At 44.3% G+C, this 19,944-nt stretch overlaps 1 protein-coding gene across 1 annotated transcript in view; it reads right to left on the reverse strand.

Moving 5' to 3' along the window:
• Galnt18 (polypeptide N-acetylgalactosaminyltransferase 18) overlaps positions 1–19,944 on the reverse strand; it is a 315,915-nt gene that overhangs the window by 144,946 nt on the left and 151,025 nt on the right. The window contains exon 2 of the mRNA XM_070035320.1: positions 10,194–10,386. Within this exon, the coding sequence (XP_069891421.1) occupies positions 10,194–10,386 (193 nt within the window). The remainder of the gene's footprint in view (positions 1–10,193; positions 10,387–19,944) is intronic.

Here is a 19,944-nt window from a genome sequence, read left to right on the forward strand (position 1 = left end):
CTTCCCATAATTCTGTAGGTAAAAAATTTAATGCTTAATTTTACAGGTGAGGGAAATAGATTTGAGATGGAAAGTTATCTCCCAGGGCTTAAATCTGGCTTCTGACTCTAAAGCCTATACTCTCAGCTTTTGTTACATGAGGATCTTCACCTTCCTTCCTCTGGTACCCCAGAAACCTGATATGTGATGCTGTTTCACAGTCTACCAATTCTGTATGAGAATAGAGAGGAGATCGAACTGCTACCAGAATGGCAAGGACAATTATGATCTTCATGACTGAGTCCAATTTGCCTAAGATTAACTCATGGTTAAATAACAATCCTGGGGATTCCTCAGTCTTCCATCTGGTGTCCTCACCATTTGGTCCAGAACTGATGGAGTCAGAGACTGACTCCAGATTCCTGTGGAACTATCAGTGGGTTGGCTTTTTGGCATATAAGGCAGCTGAGCTCAGGAATGCTATGTAGTCAAATTTCACACGATTGAAGAAGGACTGCCAACTGTCTCAAGAATTCTCTAATTCTCTGAGTTGAAGGTATGATATCCTAGGGAGGTTGCATGTGCATGTCCAGGCCAGCAGCAATGGGGAGGAGGAAGCAGACGACTGACATTGAATGAATTGTGAATATGAGCATAAGTCAGTAGAGATACTGCAGAAGTAGAGCTAAGACATTAGACCTTGAGTCATCCAGGATGACTTGCACCACGCTGACATTTTTCAGAGCCTGGTTATTGGCTTCAGAGCATGTAGCAATAGGTCTACACTGACTACAAAGAACCTCAAGAACTTGTAGTTACTGAACAGGTTTGGTCCCTCACTCCTTGAGATCATCTACCCAGCCCAGGACAAAAAGTCTGACTTCATTTGATGGTTTGGCAGACCCCCATTAGACTCATATGGATGCTTCCAATTTCTCTGATGCCATAGTAGAATACTACAATGCATTTTTATATGCTGGTTGATTAACATCAGGGTCTGCATCAGGCTATAAGCTGTAAGGGGTCAGAACCTGTCTTCACACAAGAAATCCTTTGTTTGTGGCACAATAGAAACCACAGAGTAAAAACTCAGAAAGCACTGGGTGCCTAAACACATAAATAATTCTTGAACTCCTGAGTAGTAGGATAATTTCAGGCCAGGAGAACTCTATAGGTAGGAATGTTACCAAGATTGGACAGAACTGGACAGGAGGGGTAATAGAGCCAGGGTGGGGGTAGTTAGTGCAGCCAGAGCTTTAGGTCTGTCACAAGATACCACCTCTGGCCCAGATGTGGAAATAGTAATTGACACCTGAAAACTGAAAGTCTCAATAGTCTGCAAAGTAAGGGAAATGGGGGCCAGCCCTGATCTGGAAACACAATTTGCCTCAGGTTGGTGAGTAAACTGAGATATAATGTCATCATCAGAGGTTCAGCTTTCCATTCAGAGGAAGAAGTTCAATAAGCACCCTTTCCAGTGACATTTCCAATTTAGAGGAAGCATCTACTAGCTAAGTAAGTGTAAATTTTTAAGAAGCAAAATAGGAGGAAGAATTATTTACAGTGAAAGTAACCTACAGGGGGCAGGGAGACCATCTGTTCCCCCAAACACCCTAGCTATCAGGGGAATATAGGCTCCATGGAGTTAAATAAATGATTGATCAGGAAACAAAAGTCAGCTAGCCTTGAAGACACTGTCACCTTAGGGACCAGTGTCTATATGTAGTAGGTCTGTGGGTAAGCAGATTATATATATATATATATATATATATATATTGACAACTAGCACTTAGGAATGTAAGGAAAAGCACATCTGCCAAGATACTAGAAGCAGAAGCTCAGAGACCAGAGTGACAGAGAGGAGTGGATCTCAGAGATCTGCCAGGACACAGGAGAAAGCAGGTCCCAAAGGAGAAAGGGCATCTTTGCTCCCCAGTAGAGCTGGCTCAGGGCGCAAACAAGATCTTACCCTCAGGAACTTCGGTCTGATCTGTCCCACAATTTGTATCTCTCTCCTCTATATTCTCAACCCATCTCTCTCTCTTCCATATGCTCTCTTCTACCCCAGACCTTGTCTACATGGTTCTTGTCTACACATCAGTACTTTGGAGAATGCTCATAATCATGACCACCTCTCAGCTCATATCTCTTACAACTCAGAGACATAGCTAATAAAGGTAACGAAAAGCTAGCTAGCAGCTATGATATGTCAGGGACTACATATCTTACTCAATTGTTATATTACAATCCCTAATTTGCAGATAGGAAAATCAAAGCACAGAAGTCTAGGTAACTTACTGGAGGTCACCTAGCTTGCAAATGAGATATCTCTCCTTAGAGTCCAGTAAACTAGGTTTTCTTCACACTCATATAATCCAAGTGGAAATATTATCTGTCATGTAATTCACTTTCTGTTCTGGGTTGTTGGTCTCTAAATGGTCTATATTCTCTATATTTTTTAAATACATTTCTACAGTTAAGATCTCAATAACAGAGTCAAACAAAACTATCAGCTCCTTCTTTTCAGATATTACACTTTATTAATATGGCTAAAAATGACTTTTTCTTTTAGAACAACAATATTATATGATTGGCCCATAATGAGTATAATACTAACAAGAAACAGAAGTATGATCCCAGAGTGCTTTGGTTAAAGAGCATTTCTTCCCAATGATTTTTGTGCAGTTCATATTTCTACTGTGCCAGCAGGGCCACTGCTAAGGATGTTCTTTCCCCTGTTGGTTCTGAGGCTGTGATACCAGAGGACAGGTATTTCAGAGATCTCTGCATCTTCTCTAGGGCTGAGGCACCCAGTCAGAGAAACACACTATGGCTTGGCAGGGACAGGCGATGAGGTAGAGTCCTAAAGTCATGAGGACAATATGAAATTCCTAGCTCTACCCAATAGCACCTGTGGGAACTTGAGCAGGTTTCTTAGTCTTGCAAATGTTCAGTATTCTGAAAGAATGCTCAGTATTAGACCAGCTATACAACTAGAAGGAAGGGAGATGTAAAAACAAATTGTGGTGTCCCTTATGCAAAATTACTAATTATTTTAACCAAATGACTACAGAGCATTAAAGCAAGCACAGAGCTCTTCAATTATAGAGTCTTATGCAGTAAGTCATTTGCTGTATTATTTTTCTAATACTAACATTGCTTCTGTGACACATTGTGACAGACTTGTTGGACAATACGAGTTTGTCATCACAGAGTCTAACCTAGGTATCATGGGGCTAAAGTCATAGTGGGGCAGAACAATTTTCCTTTTGGAGGCTGTACAGGAGAATTTTTCTGACTTTGCTGGTCACTATCAGCTGCCTATATTTCCTTGTTCATGGCTCCCTTCTGCCTTCAAAGCCATCAGGAGAAGTTCACATCTCCTTTCATGGCCATTTTTCTGTTTTATCTTCTTCTTGTACTTTGAAGTGCCCTGTGACTTCAAAGGGCTCACCCCAGTATTCCAGGATAATCTCCTTATTTTAACATCATCTGATTAGCAACCTTAATTCCCCTCTGCCCTGTAGCATAACATAGATAGAGTTTAGGGAATTAGGATGGGGACATCTCATAAGCCCATTATCCTGCCTGTCCATGTACCCACGAAGCCAGTCCCGTTGGCTTTCAAAGTTCAAAGATCTCAGACATGGGGTCTGTACTGTTGAAACAATCTTGCCCACTCAAGCACTGTGACCTCCAAATAATACACACAGTCCTGTGGCCATATCACCTTCGTGACGGCAAATAACCACAGCGCCTTGAGTAGACCCTGGCCTGCATGCTAGGAGATCCAGGACCCAGTACACGTATACTTCCTTTGCTCTCATTCTATCCCCCTCCTTCCCACTTGGGTATCAGTACAGGATCTCTCCTGCTCTGGGTCTGGGCTCCTGTGAGGCCTTATGTACTGACTTTTCCTAGTGACTCCCATGTAGAGCTGCAGAAAGTAGTCTATTCTCTTTTACCAGCCCCTGGTGATCCCACTCAGGCCCTAACCCAACTATCACCCCAAGGACAAATCCACTCTCACCACCAGAAGAAAGGGACATGGATCTCAGAGGAGGGACTGGAGAAAAAAAGCAGAGTCATTACTGACAAGGCTTAGGAGCCTCTCATGATTTCTAGCAGGAGACAGGAAGTAGTGGCTGCCAGGGGCTCTGCCCTGAACTACCTTGGAGGTAAGCCATAGAGTTGCCATGACAACATGGCTGGCCTCAAGCTAGTCTTGGGCCCTCTATCTCCTACTCACTTATCCACAGTCTCCTCCACATCCCTCCCCCATCTCTCCCCATCAAGTAGCATTCCCTATGGCCCTGTTTGGAAATGACCACTGCTTGCAAGTAAAAAATAAATGTGACATGAATCTGTTGCTGCATCCTGACCCTCTGTTTCAGGGGTGGAAAACCCACCTTGCCTCATTGCCCAAGAAGCTAATTTGCTTCTTGTACAGCCTATTTCCTCAGCTCATACCCCTCTCAGTAACCAAAATATGCTTCCTTTGTCCTTGCTCTCCACTCCAATGTATAAGGGCAAGGACTTTCTCAATCCCTTTCTTACACCTTCATTGTTCAAAGCATTGCTATTTGACTTACACTCATGGAAACACCCAGGCCGTAAATATATAATTCCAACAAATTGGCATGCCTCTGCAGTTCACACCCCATTAAGGCTTGGTGTTTCCTTTGTTGGTTTTTGCTACCCTCATGGTATTTTGGAGCCTATTGATAAGAAATAAAAGGAGGTGAACACAAGGAAGCAGGAGGAGGCACACAGAAAGAACCACAAAACTCTGGTTCCTATATCCAGGGCCATAAGAGACAGAGAAAAACCTAGCAGGCAGGGATGTGGCATTTCCTCCCTGTAACCCTGAGAGGCCGTAGGTCTTCCCAGCACAGGAAGGAAACAAGCACACCCCTGGCTCAGACCTTGAGCCTGGCATGGGAGGAAGGTCCATGAGGGTTGTCAGGAGGATGGTGATGTTTGTTTCCTGGATGGTTCAGGCACCTGTTGGAAGAATCAAGATAAAGGGAATAGGAATACTTTGATGTCCCCAGAAGCCTCTGAGAAAGGAAGCTTTTCTTTCTTTGCATATGAGGGTAAGAAAAGTGTTGTGCTTCCTGTCTCCATGTCCTTCCATCCAGTGTGAGGGGGAGCATAAAAGTTAGAGAAAGGAGCCTCCTTGCCCATGTCACCTTCCAGGCCACAGAGGCTACAGAGGGACAGGGCTTCTACAGTTCAGCTCCTGCTTCCTAGGAAGCTGCCAGGCTGACTCTTCTCTAAGGACACTAGGAAGTATCAACAAAATTTCCCATCAGTGTCTTGCCCTTCAGCCCCTTCTGTCTGAATTTCCACCTCAGTGTGGTCTATGGAATCTAGGCCTGTCTCATGCTTTGCTAGTGTCTGACACACACTTGGTGCTCAGTAAAATTTTTGGTGAATATATTAATGATGACTACCAACCAACTGGAAAGATGATGTTTCTTTTCTGATTATACCTTGTCTGAGCATATCCAAATGATATCTTTCAGCACCCAGAAAAGAAGAGAAAACAGAAGAGACCAGCCAGACATGACAAAAGGGAGGGAAAGGATCCCCTTTTTTCTCCAGGATAATCAAACATATCACCAGGGTTGGAATATAGAATAACAAAGCTAGGAACACCAAAAGTAGAATCTAAGGACTCCCCCACTCTCAGGGCAGATAAGAGGTAACAGAAGGCTTCAGGAGGTTTAGGGGCTCAGGCTTAATAGCTACGTGGCAAGATTCTCTGAAGACTGCTGGTAACAGGGAACTTCCTCTCATCCACCTAAGTTCAATTTTTTAATGTTTTTATTGTAAAAATAGTGTACAAAGGGGTTACAGTTACATGAGTAAGTTAATGAGCACATTTCCTATCGAGCATTGTTAAGTTAAAATTTGAAACGTTATCATATTCTATGCATTGCTCTGAGCCTTGGTAATGAATCTGATGCTCACTAAAAAGTTTTTCCGACATGTAGAAACAAATATTCATTCCTCCTAAACTCATGCTATGTTAAAGCAAGCCCTCCAACCCTGTGATAGGGACACAAATTGATACCTGCTGATGGCATAGCACAGTAGTTACAAGCACAAATACTATTTCCACACAGTCTGGGTTCATTTTCAGTTCTTATCCTGAGGGCATCTGCCCTCAGGAAGCTGTGCCTCACTTTCCTCTTATGTAAAATGGAGACTGGGGTATCTACTTCAGAAAGTCACTGAGAGAAGCCAGAAAGTGAATACAAAGAGCCCAAAAGCACGCCTGAAAGACATGGCTTATGCTGTGTAGAAATGTTTTCCAATGTAGTTTGAAGCAGGATGAGAGTCAGATCATTGGTGCATTAAATAGGATGAGCCAAGTGATGGGCATGTTATAAGGCAAGTATGTTTTCATGGAAATTAGTAGACAAAGGAAAGCCCTGTTCTCCCTAAGCACACGCTCTTTTGAGTGATCCACTAACAGCGATCTGTCTTGGGTGTGTGTCCGGCATGTAAGCTGAAATAGAACCGGACAGGGCCTTCCAAGTTCATGTGCAAAGAGAAACTGCCTGTTGTTAAAGCCACTTGCCCAGAGCTCTCCTTGAGAACTGAGAAGGCTCAGTGTTCTCTGCCTTTATTAGACAGTGTTTTTCTGTCTGGAGGAAGGGCCAACAAAAGTCACCTTGCCTCCCATGGGAGTTGTGGAAGCTCCATAAACTGTAGAGCCCTGGGTGGAGGGAAGGGCCTTCTGTTCTGATCATCTCAGGAGGAAACTGCAGAATTCTGCCCACCTAGCATCCTTCAGAGTCCCTCAAACTCTACTGGAAGTGACCAAAGGGCTCTACTGTGAGCTCAGAGCAGCATGGTATACAGTCAAAACAAACACAGCTGTGGGCTACAGCCTAAGGCCAGTTTTGGCATTAGATGTAGGGTTCAGGGCTCAAGTTCAGCTACTTGTTCAATTGTGTAACTTCAAACATTCATTCTTTGTGTGTGTGTGTGTGTGTGTGTGTGTGTGTGTGTGTGTGTGTGTGTGTGTGTGTGTGTGTGAGTATGTGTGTGTGTGTATGTGTGTGTGTGTGTGTGTGTGTGTGTGTGTGTGTGTGTGTGCATGCACACAAGTCAGTACTAGGGCTTGAACTCAAGCCTGGGGCTATCTTTCATCTTTTTCACTGTGGTTCTCTATCATTTGAGCCACAGCTCCACTTATGGCTCCCTTTTTTTTTTTAATTTTTTATTGTAAAGATACTATACAGAGGGTTACAGTTACATGAGCAAGGTAATGAGTACACTTCCTATTGAGCATTGTTACCCCCTCCATTGTTTTCCCCCTACCATCCCTTCCCTCCCTACCTTCCCCGAGGTTCTTTTTTTTTTCTTTTTAAATTGTGGTTAAGTGATTACATAATTTCCCAAATTTCACAGTATTGTGGAATAATGGTGCTCATTTAAAGTCACAAGTTCATTCTAACTTTCCTGGAGCAAATTGTCTATCACAGTCTATAACATATAACAGTGTACACTATACACCATACATGTGATCAGCAGCATGGGGATATTTAGTAGTGGTTCGACCAGATGAGTGGGAATTCTTTGTTTCGTAAGTCCTGTTAGTTTTGTTGTATCACCTAACATTTTGGATTTAGCATCCACTTATCAGGGAGACTGTGTACCGTTTGTCTCTTTGCTCTTGGCTTACCTCGCTCAACATGATTCCTTCTAGCTCCATCCATTTCCCTGCAAATGCCATTATTTTGTCATTTCTAATGGCTGCATAATACTCCATTGTGTATAGGTATATGGCTCCCTTTTTTGCTGGTGGTGATTAATTGGAGATAAAGGTCTCACCAACGTACCTGCCTGGACTGGCTTTGAGCCACAGTCCTCAGATCTCAGCTTCTTTAGTAAGCTAGGATTTCAGGCATGAGCTACTAGTGCCTGGCTCATTCACTCCTTTTGTTTCTTGGTTTCCTCCACTAGAAATGGGAAGGACAGGTTATGACCTCTCCTATTGTCACTTCAGTTGTCGATGGGTCAATGGCAAAGGCACTCCAAAGTCCAGCCTGAGACAATACCGGTTATTGTTATCACAGGCTGCAGTAAGGGCCACACTTCCTGTTGATTATTTCTTAGCTTCCCTTTAATTATGAACAAACATGTACTGAGCGTGTCTTGTCTTTTGTGCTAGGTTAGCTGCCTCATCCACAGCTCTTCTGTGGAGTTTCCAACGCCACCTGAGGACACTTTCTCTGGAGTTTCTCTATCTTGTCCACATCAGACTTGAATCTCTCCTAGACCCAGGATGGTCCCTAGGGCATGCTGCGTGGGCTACGGCTCTATGAGATATAGTTGAAGTCACCTTTCTGTATTTCCAGAATCCAACTCCATCTCAACTGGGGCTATCACGGCCCCAGCCTTCTGCCTCTCCTCTGGATATGCAGCAGTCTCCTGCCTGCTCTCTTTGCCTCCATCTCCCTCTTTCATCAGTTAGCCCAGCAGCTACTGGGCCCTTTGACAGTGATAATACGAGCATGTTACTAATTTGCTACAGCTTTTCCCATGAATCCCTACCTTGCCTAGTAAACAACACATACTTCACAACAGACAAAGCCCTTCTGTGATTCCCAAATTCAGCTTCTCATCTGAATCACAATGTTTGGAGCCAAACATTAGGACATTGAGCACCACCCTGGAAACCCTCGTTTAATTGGTCTGGGTGTGAGTTTGGCATCCGAAGTTTGTAGATTGCTCAACAACTGCCCCCTTGTTTCAGCCACACGGGCCAATTTCCTTTTCCTCAAACATGTTGAGCACACTAATGCTTTAGAGTAGAACTTGCCAGTCCCTCTGACTGTTTCTGTTTTTCTGTTTTCTTTTTTGGTGGTACTGGTGTTTGAACTCAAAGACCATACTCTACACAAGGCCACCAGACTTTGTTGTTGTTGCTGTTTTTTGCCTTTTCAGATAGGGTCTTACAGGTTTTGCCTGCAGCAAAAATGGGCCTTAGGATTGTGATCCTCTTAATTATACCCCCTGAGTAGCCGAGATGACAAACATGTGCTCTGTGAGGACTGTTTCTGCCCTTTCATAGCCACATGGTTTTCTTCTTCAACTTTTCTATCTCTTCACTCAGGTGTTGTCCTCTTTGTGAGACCTCTCTGGGTCATCCATAGAAACCTACAATTCCCATTCTTAACCCAGGAGGTTCTTATTCCCCTTTCCACTTCATGTTTTCCCACAGTGCTTATTACCATCAAAAAATTCTACTTATCTGGCTTGCTTAGTATCTACCCACCCATCTAGAACACAGGCTCTGTGAAGGCAGAGACTGTTGTCTGCTTTACACACTACTCTATCCCCATTCCTAGACTATATTGGCACACAATGAGGACTTTACAAATAATCTTTAAGTGAATACCCAGTCCTCATTCCCTTTGTAAGCACCCAGCCCTTTCATCTCTCCAGTGAAATCAACTTCCATCTGGGCCAAGAACAACCACACGCAATTATACGGCATACAGCAGGTGCTCAATAAATGTCAATGGAACTAAATTGAACTCTTCCCTTTAAAATAACATAGCCTCCAAACCCCACTACAAGATCTTTCCTGAAAACTCCAGGTAGAAGTTCACTTCGGATTGTAGCTTTTAATAAAAACTTTAAAATGAAGAGTTTAAAAAGGGGGGGAAAGAAGGTGTGGGGGAGCTCACAAAAGTTAATGAGATTTTCTCAGCTGTAGTACGTGCCCACATTTTTAATAATTAGGAGTAATAAAAATTCTAACTAAACCTTAAAGGAACATCCTTTGTAACAAAGATAGAAGTCAAGACAGACTTCTCTGTTGGGTGTAATGACTTGTTAGTCCTGGAAAATGAATGCATCTTTAAAAAACTAATTTACAGGGAAAAAATTCTTCATAAAACTGCAACTAATTGGATTAAAATGACACATTAGGGGGAATGCCAGATGGCTATAATACCCTTGAAGGCTAAGTTAGATTATTGGTTCTCAAAATATCTAATGGGGAAAAAAATGTGTAATGGCGGGAAGCTGTCTCCCTATACAACAGATAGAGACACTGAAGCAGAAGGGACAGATCCTGGCTGAAGTGGGAAAGGGGTCTGATACCCAGTCCTGGCCCTGTTCCCAACACTGTGAAGACCCATCTCCCCAATAGGCAGGTTGACAAGGGCCCAGTCACTGACTCTGCTCACCCACTGGGTCTGAGGTCAGGCAGGGGCCGGTCGAGGGGCAGGCGATCACTGAGGTAGGCGTTGTAGCCGTAGTACTGGAACTGCTTCAGGGCCATGCGGCGGCCTTCAGGGCTGAGCTCCTGGCCCCAGTGTGCAAACAGAGAGGAGTCTGTGAAGGGCTCAGCCTCTGCCTCCTCAGGCTTGGCAGGAGCCTCTGGAGAAAGAAGGGACAAGGAGATAGTGGGTCAGAGTGTAATCCTGAATATGCTACAACAACCCCCTTCTCTTCCTCATACCACACTTAGATAAAACAATCTGAGCCCCTTCATTGCTGGGTGGAAATGGAGTGCAACTGTTTATGCTTCCCACAGATTTATTCATCCATGAGTGTCTATTCCTTCATCTATTTAATAGCCACTAGACACTAGGGATGTAGAAATCTACCCAGCAGGGTTGACCACAAAGCTGATGGAATGTGTGCCGTATGCCTCATGTCTTCAGCACAAACTCTCAGCTTTTTCCATTCCTGCCGGGGATGCTGTCCTGGTCAGTCCTCCACTGGATCTCTGCTTCTCTTTCCTCAGCAGGCAACCATCTCCTACTGGTCAGTCCTAAGACTACCACAACCAGCCTAGGGTCTTTACCTCTGCTCCAACCTGTCTGTGCATATCCTTTCCCACTGTTTGGTCCTGCTGAAAACTGGCCCACCCTATGGCACTTAACTGTCTGTGCTTACCACAGGCCTCTCCACTTCCTGCTACTCTGATTCTGTTTACCGTGGAGGAGATAAGGATTCAGATGATGACCAAACCACCTCCAGTTTGTCACACGCTCTAGATACTGCTTGCTGGGTCCCTGGTGGGGTTGGTGACAACTCATAGTTACCCAGGAACTTCCAAGAACATGGGAAGGACCCAGGCTTTAGATTCAGTCAGGGATTCAAATCCTATTCTACTACCTGCTGGCTACAAGATCACACAAAACACTCGCATCTCCCTGAGCTGAAATTATCCCACTTGTGATGTGGGGATCATGATACCCCCCACAGAGATCTGTGCGGATTGCATTAAATAATGTATATGAAGTTCTTAGATCAGTGTATATCTCAGAATGAGTACATAATCAATGGTAATTAAAGTTATTTTAACAAGGGAAAGCCATTTAAACATCTCTTTTATAGGAGGGTAACAGATCTTGCCAGGCACAGCTGCCAAGCCAGAACTTCAGATTAGTTTCTTGGAATAGGTGGTCAGACAAACTTTCTAAGGCTAGAAATTGGAGAAGTTGGACAGAGATGCCTAGCCTACTGGACATTGCCTTTTATGATCATAAATATGTGCAGTAAGTAAAAGATAGAAGCCCATTTCCCAGGAGAGAAAAATCCAAGAAAGCAGGAAGAGGTAAGGATCAGGAGAGGCAGGTGTGGGATATCTGCCAGTGTCCCCTGCGCGGAGCCAATATGAATGTGGCGTAATGAAAAGAGACAGGCAAAATCAGAGCCATAGAATGCATCTCCTCTTGGGCTACTCTGCTAAGGGCAGGCCCGGGAGGGAGGAGGATGCCTGGTAACAAGGAGGATCTCCAAAGCCCAGGTCCTTTCAACATGGAGGAGGTACTCTACTGGTAGGAATCCCTTATCATCAGAAGCTTGTAGAAGCTGTTGTGGAACACATTCCATGATTCTGAAAGCAAGTAGAATGCACTGATTCAGCTAGAGAGTTTAGTGAACAAGAGAAGCAAAAAAATATATATAAAGGGATGGCTAGGTGCTGGCCAGTCTAAGGGCCTCTTCTCTGGCCCTGTCCTCTAACTTGACACACGTGTAACTTCTTGGATACGTTTAACAGCCAGCACTTTCTGAGAGCTCCTCTTCCCACGGATCAGACCCTCTTCTTAGCATGTCCCTCCCATCAGTTATCTCTCTCAGATCAACACTTCTGAGCAGATGAAGAACGTGAACCACAGAGAGGACAAGAAACTGGCCCAAGTTCAAGCAAAAAGGAGTGAAGAAGCTGAGATTCAATCCTGGGAACTCTATGTGCATAATGCTTTACTAGCTCTACAGAGAAGCAAGCTTGTCTGCACACATCTCCAAATGCTATATCACCTTGGTTACCATTTTTTCTTAAAGAAATAATGGAAAATCAAATTCATCAAGCAGATCAGGATATACTGAGGAATGAAATGTTAGATGTGCAAGCATTTCCAAGACAAGCAAAGGTTTTCAGGCCTGTGACGGATCTGCCCAAATATTCTACCTAGAACTGGGGTACGCTTGCTCATCCTTCTCACTTAGAGGGTATATTTAAAGGGAAACCAACTTGTATGATCTTGAAGGTCCTTGTTATCTCTAAAAAGATGTATGACTCATTCTTTTGGAATGAGGGGGGTAGTAAAAATCTAAGTCAGTGAACCAACTGAATCATATAATATTTAAAAGAAATGTAGTTTTATTGCTCTCAAATGCCTAAATGGATATTACCAAGTAAAATGAGATCAGTTAATGAAAAAATTATGATTCACAATTAGACCTGCGTTGCATAATAATGTATTGCAAACATATTGAAGTCCTGGGTTATAGCATCACATGTCCCTACAATTTTACTCAGTTTGAATACAAGTGACAGTGAACCTGAACCCAGTGTGTCCTCAAAGATGAATTAGTGGCACTACAGCTAGAGGAAAGCTCTTGCCAAGAGCCAAGTACCATACTAGTTGAGTTCTTATCTTCTATTTTTGTCCTTTTGGGATGGACTCCAAATAGGCAGGGCCATGTCTATCTAGCTCCTGTTTTGTTTTTGATTTATAGGAGCGTGATAATCATTTTAAAATAAATTGGTTGATAAATGATCTATAGTGGCTACTTAATAGATATGAGAAGTCTAACACAAAAAGGCAAAATAACTAATCCAAGGTGACCCATTTGTTAAGTATCTTGAACCAATGTCTGGTTTCCTCCAAATTCTATATTTATTCCTCTACACAGGAGTGGCATATTATGGATCCATTATCCACAACGTACTTTTTTAAATAAAACTTTATTGAAACATCATGTCCATGTGTTCACAAGTTATCTATGGTTGATTGTAGCTACAAGCACAAGGTCGAGTAAGTATTATAGCCCAGGAAGCTGAAAATCCTACCTAGTCTTACAGAAAAAACTTGCCATCTCTGCTGCTATGGATGGAATAGGAAAGGTCCACCATGGGCTCATGGGTTAACCATTTAGTCACCAAAGAGTGGTGATAATTTGAGAAGGTTTGGGAGATTTTAGGAGATATGATTTAGTTCCCTTGAGGTATGTCTTAGAAGAATATAGCTAGTCTTCAGTCCCCTCCCCATGATCCCAGCTTCCTATAAGATAAACAGCTTTTTTGTTCACATGCTGTTCTGCCTCCCCATGGGCTCAGAATTAACAGAGCCAAGCCCTAGGGACTGAAATCTCTAAAACCATGAACAAATCATAAATCTGTTTTCCTTAAAGTTACTGTTCCAGGTATTATCGTTCCAGTTATAAAATGTACCATGTCGGCCTCCTCCAAGGCTTTCCATATCCTTAGGTATAAAAGACAACGGTCCTCTTGACATCTGCGAGGTCTCTTGGCCAGGCGATCAGAACGCCACCAGTCCCAGTCCTGTCCCTACAAGAGCTCTGGTTTCAAAGCACAGGAGCAGCTCACCTCCAGCCTTGTCTGCCTTGTCTCCCTTGGGGTTAGAGTCCTTCACTGCTCTGTGTTTCTCACGTCTCAGCCAGGCCTTGTTCCTAAGCATCCAGGGTCCTTCCCAATATTCCTCTTGCACCCACCTATGTATTTTCCCATTTAGCCTGCTTGTTGTTTGTTTTCTCTGACAAGAATATGACCTCTCCAAGTTCTGGAATTTGCTTGGCTGAATCAACAGTAATTACAACAGCATACCAAGTAGGTGCCCAACCAATATTAGCAAAATGAATAAATAGGATAGTATCGCTGACAGAGTGGCCACCAGTAAGTCATTGCCTGCTGGGGACTTCCAAGGATGAAAGTGCACTGGAGTCTGGGCCAGCAGGAGCATGTAGCATGAAGGTACTGCTAGGGCAGTCATGGTTAATCTCCTTCTCAGTTCACATAAGCAAATGATTGTGTACTGTTATGCAGACTAACAGAACACTCTTAGATGCTGTCAGGTGGGCCATAGAATATGTCACTGGTAGAGGACCTTCACTGCCTTGGTAAATCTTTTATACCAGAGAATTATCTGGCACCTCTCCTAAGTATCCAAAACAGAACTGTGCACAGAGTACTTATCCTGAAAGCAGGAAGGAAGAAGGGAGACAAAGAGGAAGATGGGAGAAGTCTGTGTCTTTTCCCCCCACCCTTTCTTTTTCTCTCATTCTCTCTCTTTTCCTACTCTCATACAGAAGGGCTCAGTACCAGAAGGAACCTGAAAGGAGACTCCACATCTCCCTCTTTCTAGGAGCCAGGCACAGAGGGCAATGCAGTAGAAAGACCTAGCACCTCTGGAAAACTGACCCAAGGTGCCTTTGGGGTGTATTCAACCAAATGATAGAGCCATACAAGACTGGGTAGAGTACCACATAGTCCCTTTTTTTCCTGAACAAAGTATTCCTGCCTATTCTTCTAAGCCCCCCAAATCACTAAGATGTTCATTATAGAGGCCTTGGAAAGTAAACAGACTGCTGAGAAGGACTCTCTCTCTTCTACACCTTGAAGACAATAGCTGCAAAACAAGATGCTCATGACATCAACAGGAATAAAAGCTGATTTGATTTCCACCCTTTAGGAAACCACCTGAGAGACTTGGGACGTCCTTCCAGGCCTGCATCTGAGAGACATGGGCTGGTCAAAGCTATTTAGCGGCACCCCCAGCACTTATTGTCAGATCTGTCCACAAAAGCATTGAGCTCTTTTATCAGCTAAGCAGATTTACTCTTGTTTATTTGTTTTGCTTTTTTCCTCTGGGTTGTGGGATGGAACCCAGAGCTTTGCACGTGTAGAAAAGTACTCTATACCAAGTTACATTCCTAGCATAAGCAGGTCTACTCTACACCAGATTTTATACTGGATATTGAAATACAAAGATTACTCAAACACATTCCCTGCTCTTGTGTAGAATCTGACAGCAGCAAAGACAACATGTAAAGAATGCAAGCAATGCTATGATGGAGGGTGTAAAAAAATGTCATCTGTCCCTGGAGGGGAAGGGAGGGTATGGAAGAAGTTTCCTATAGAAGAGAATGCTGTGTGAGATGACAATGAATAAGACAAATGAGACCCACAATTCACTCTAGGGAAGGGAATAACAAGTAGGGCCCACAAGCACAAAGATGCAAAGCAGGAAGAGCATGAGGTGGGGTTGAATGCTGCAGGACCCATGCTGTGCAGGTTTGCAAACAGGGAAACAGAATGAGCCTTTCAGGATATGTGTAGGCCTGGGGCAGCCAGTGGACAGGAGAAAGGAGAAGCACAGTGAAGACTGAAACCTTAGATGTGTATGTTGGAACAGGCTTATAATCCTAGCTCTTGGGAGGCTGAAGCAGGAGGATTACACATCTAGTCCACTGCGGGTGACTCAGTAAGACATTGCATCAAAACAACAACAAAGACTACAAAGCTGAAAACCATGGGATGAGCCATGTTTATGAACCTAAAGGCATGCATCCCAAAGCCCACAATAGGTATTGTTCCCAAGAGGCAGGCAAAGAAAAACAGGCAGGTGAAGCACAATATTTGAGATCCAACTGTAAGCTGATCTTGGGTGTCTAAACTGCGAAATCTCTGCCCTTAGAACCGATCCCCTAATAAAGAGTCCCATTCCCATTTCATTTCCCTGTCAGATAGCAAGCCCAGGCCTTTCCTACCTCTCTTGGCCTGTAGATCTCATCATTCCCATTGAATGTAGGAGGACATAGTGGCTCAGAGACATTAAGGAGTTTACGGCTCATGCATATCCCTCCATATAACATCCCCATTTGTATGTCACTGGCTAAGACACACTTGGGAGAGGAGACCTACCTCCTGAGGATCTGAGCAATTTCAGGTGGGGCTGCCATTCAGTTGGTGTGCCCTGGTAAGGAACAGCTGCTAAATGTAGGAATAACTTCATAGAATCAAATGGCTGCTGCTCAGAGTTCTTTCAGGTAGCCCTGCTCTCCAGATACTCTAGACCCTTCCCGGTTCACCAACCAGAACCTCAAAAGTTACATGCATGGTCCAGGAGCCCCAGGACCACACAAGCACCTCCGTTGATGGGTTGGTGCTTGTGCTTTGCCGGATGCTTGCCAAGTCTATTTTCACTGTCACATGCTCAAGCCTTTCCTGGGTTGGCCCCTGTGAAGAGAAGGATGGGCTTTTGGGGACACTCTCTCAGTTTTTTGGATCTCCTGCATAACTTGTATGCATAACTTGTTTCCCAGAAAGTTCTATTGATGAGCATATGGAACATCTAGAAAGAATCACAGTAGTCTCAGAATAGGCTCAGAGCCTGACATACAGTCTCCGAATGATAGTGGAACATTACAGATTCATCCTGACAACCTCCCCACTAATTCTCTGAGACAGGAGAGAAGTAGGGCAGGAAAGGGCTTGCAAAGCCTTGAGCAGCAAATGCAACAAAAGCCCTACCTCCAAGCCTCCTCTCTGGCTAACTGTCCAGGCATGAGGAGCACATCTGGATACCCTGCCAAGTCTTTTGAGGCTCTCAAAGGCACTCATGCTTAAGGAAGGAAGACCACCTGCATGAAGCTGGCAGCCCAAGCACAGGGCTGGCCTGGCCATGCTGGCTTTTGCTACAAGGTCTTAGCAGTACTGAGACCCCAAGATAGAGTGAGAATATAGGCTCTAGAGTGAAATGAACATTACAGATCTGCTCCGTCTGGTCTTTCTGTTTCTGCCTAGCTTCCTGAGGACCAGGTCATGGAGAGCTCCATTGTCTGGAGCTGAGCTATTCTACCAGCTTTTAATCATGGCTGCAGATAGAAACCTAGAGGTGCAATGGCTTTTTGGAGGCATTTCAGAAGAGTTAATAGCTCAGATGTCATGCTTAGCAGACCCTAGTCCCTTTCCTTGCTTCTTGGGTTGTATGGCAGGCAATGGGAAGGGTCCTGATGTACTGGTACTGCTGGAGATTAGAAAGGCTTAGGGATTCTATGTAGGGACTGGACAAAGCTACTTATGAGATGTAACTCACACAGCCAATCAGCAGCCCATTGCCCATACCAGGCTGTGCATCAATGAGAGATACTTCCCCAAGGAGTACATAGAAGCTTCTTGTTTCTTGTTGCTTCTTGTTCTCTGCAGTAGAGAGGATAGCTAAAAGGGCTCTGAGGTCAGGCGAGGAGGAACCCTTCTTTGCCCTGAAGCTAATCTTGCAACTATTGCTATTTCTGTTCCTGTCCTCAGCTTTTGCTCCATGCTTTTGGAGGTAGTGGATGAGATCCCAGTGACAAAAAGCAGGGGAAACCCAGTGGCCTACTGCTTGTTGTAGGCCACCAGTGTTCTAGGTCTGAAGTTTATTGGTGGGAGAAACTGATGAATCTGCTCTTTGCTCTTCTTCCCACCATGGGGACTGTCTCTCTCTAGTCCTACAGCTGATATTCAAGGTCTCTGGGCAAGAAGATTCCCTTCTAGCCTCCATTGTCTTCCCTTGTGAAATGCAATTGGGCAGGTAGGGTGCAAGCAGGGCATCACTGTGACATTAGCTTTTGGAAAATAAAAGATAAAGGATAACATCATATAAAGGAGTAGGACTTGCTACTATCTCAGGTAGAATTCTAATTATTATTAGTCTAATTATCATCATCTGTCATTATCATTATCTTCTCTGTGTGTGTGTGTATGTGTGTGTGTGTGTACTGGGGCTTGAACTCAGGGCCTGGGTGGTAGTCTTAACTTTTTCACTAAAGACTGGTTCTCTACTACTTGAGGCATAGCTCCACTTCCTGCTTTTTCATAATCAATTGGAGACAAGAGTCTCATGAACCTTCTGGCCTACGCTGGTAACAGCCATGATCCTCAGATCACAGCCTTTTGAATAGCTAGTTTATAGGTGTGAGCCATTTGTGCTCAGCTCTAGGTAGAATATTTAGTTTTCCTTCTCTTCTCCTTCTCTTTAAAAATAGTGCCCCTAAAGTGTACTTTAGGCATGGTAACATTCACCCAGTTGGAGTGTCGAATCCATAATTTGAAAAACTTTTCTTCAACTTTTGAAATGTAGTAGTGTATGGTTTAAAAGGAAAGTGGCTAACTTGAGTGTCCACAAATGTACATTTCTCCCATCAGTTTCCAGTAAACTCTTTGCCTGTTGACTTCCTGCAGGTGTGAAGTTACTATTGTTTCCTCTAAGGAGCCTTCTTGGTCTCTCCTGAGAAACTCAGGCTCTCGGTACTGCTAATGAGGGTAAGAGTCATACCCAAACCTTGCCTTCAGCATGGCCTCTGCTGTGCGATCCCCACAGTCCAGGATGCTGTCTCATCTCCATCCTCTTCCAAATACCCAGTCCAGGTCTACATCCTAGCTCTGGCACTGGCTCCCACCAAAGCAACCCTTTAGACTTGCAGGGAGCAGCAGCCCGAAATGCAGAACATTTGGCTGCCTCATGTTCAAGCCTCAAGCCTCTGTTTCTCTTCTGTGAAATGGGGCAGTATTTGTGCTTTATCTGGAGGGGAAGGACGACCTTAGTATATCATTGTGGTGATTCTCTAGACCCAGTAAAGTAAGACCTTAGACCTCCATTGTGGCTGGGCTCCCAAGGGAAACTTTCCAGATCATATTAAATCTCCTTTGGTTTATTTGGAAGAAGATAGGTAATAAGATCCCCTTCTAGCAGAGGGCCCCTCTTTTTTTGCTTCTAGAAGTGCATCTGAGCAGAGGTTGAAGGTCTTTGTTGGTATTCCCACCATGAGGCTTTCTCTCTCAGGACTCCACGGCTGATAAAATGAAGAACTGACATCTGATAAGAAAGGGTGGGAGATAAAGGGGAAAGAAAGAATCCCAAGTCTCAGTCCCACATCATTAAGCCCTGTGGCCTAAGGACTTAATTCTTGGAAGCAGAGGTGGTTGACTGGGTCTAGCTGCCACCAGCCCCTAGAGTGCTGCAGGAGGAAGAGAGGCTTTCAAGGGTGCCTCTTCCCAAGGCTGGGTGCTCTGCAGGAAAATGAAATGCCTTACTGCAATGCCAAAGGGGCAGGCTTTGCCAGCCAGTGGAACCCCTGGGTTTGTTGTGCCCTGGACTGGCTATGTGACCTTCACTATATTCTTGAACCTGTCTGAAGCTCAGCTTACTCATCTGATTGTTTAGGATCCTAATACGTACCTCTAAGTTTGTTGCAGAAAGTGAGCAGAGCGATAGACACTAGCAAGATCTTAGCAAGCCCTGGTGATGATCAGACCCACTAAGTAGGATCATTTTCTCCAAGTGTAACAAGTGCCCACCCAGGGGCATAAGAGATCACAGATTTATTATCTTATGGTTTTAGAAGTAAGAGCATGTCAGGGATATAACTGGGGTAAGATCAAGGTGGGGTCAGGACTAATTCCTCCTGGAGGCTCGGGGAGAAATCTGTTTCCTGCCCCTTCCAGTTTCAAGTGGATGTTGTGTTCTGGCTGCTGTGTTTCTGGTCCAGGGCCTCTTGCTCCCTTTCGGAGCTGACAGCAGTGGGTCAAAGTCAAGTCCTTCTCCAATGCAACATGTTAGCTTCTTCTGCCTCGCCCTCCCACCCCTCACCACAGCTACCTTAGGTAACTTGGGTCAACAGAGTAACTACCTACAGCCC

This window comes from Dipodomys merriami, unplaced genomic scaffold (genome assembly GCF_024711535.1).
Source record: "Dipodomys merriami isolate MVZ:Mamm:240054 unplaced genomic scaffold, mDipMer1.0.p SCAF_25, whole genome shotgun sequence".
Lineage (NCBI taxonomy): Eukaryota > Metazoa > Chordata > Mammalia > Rodentia > Heteromyidae > Dipodomys > Dipodomys merriami.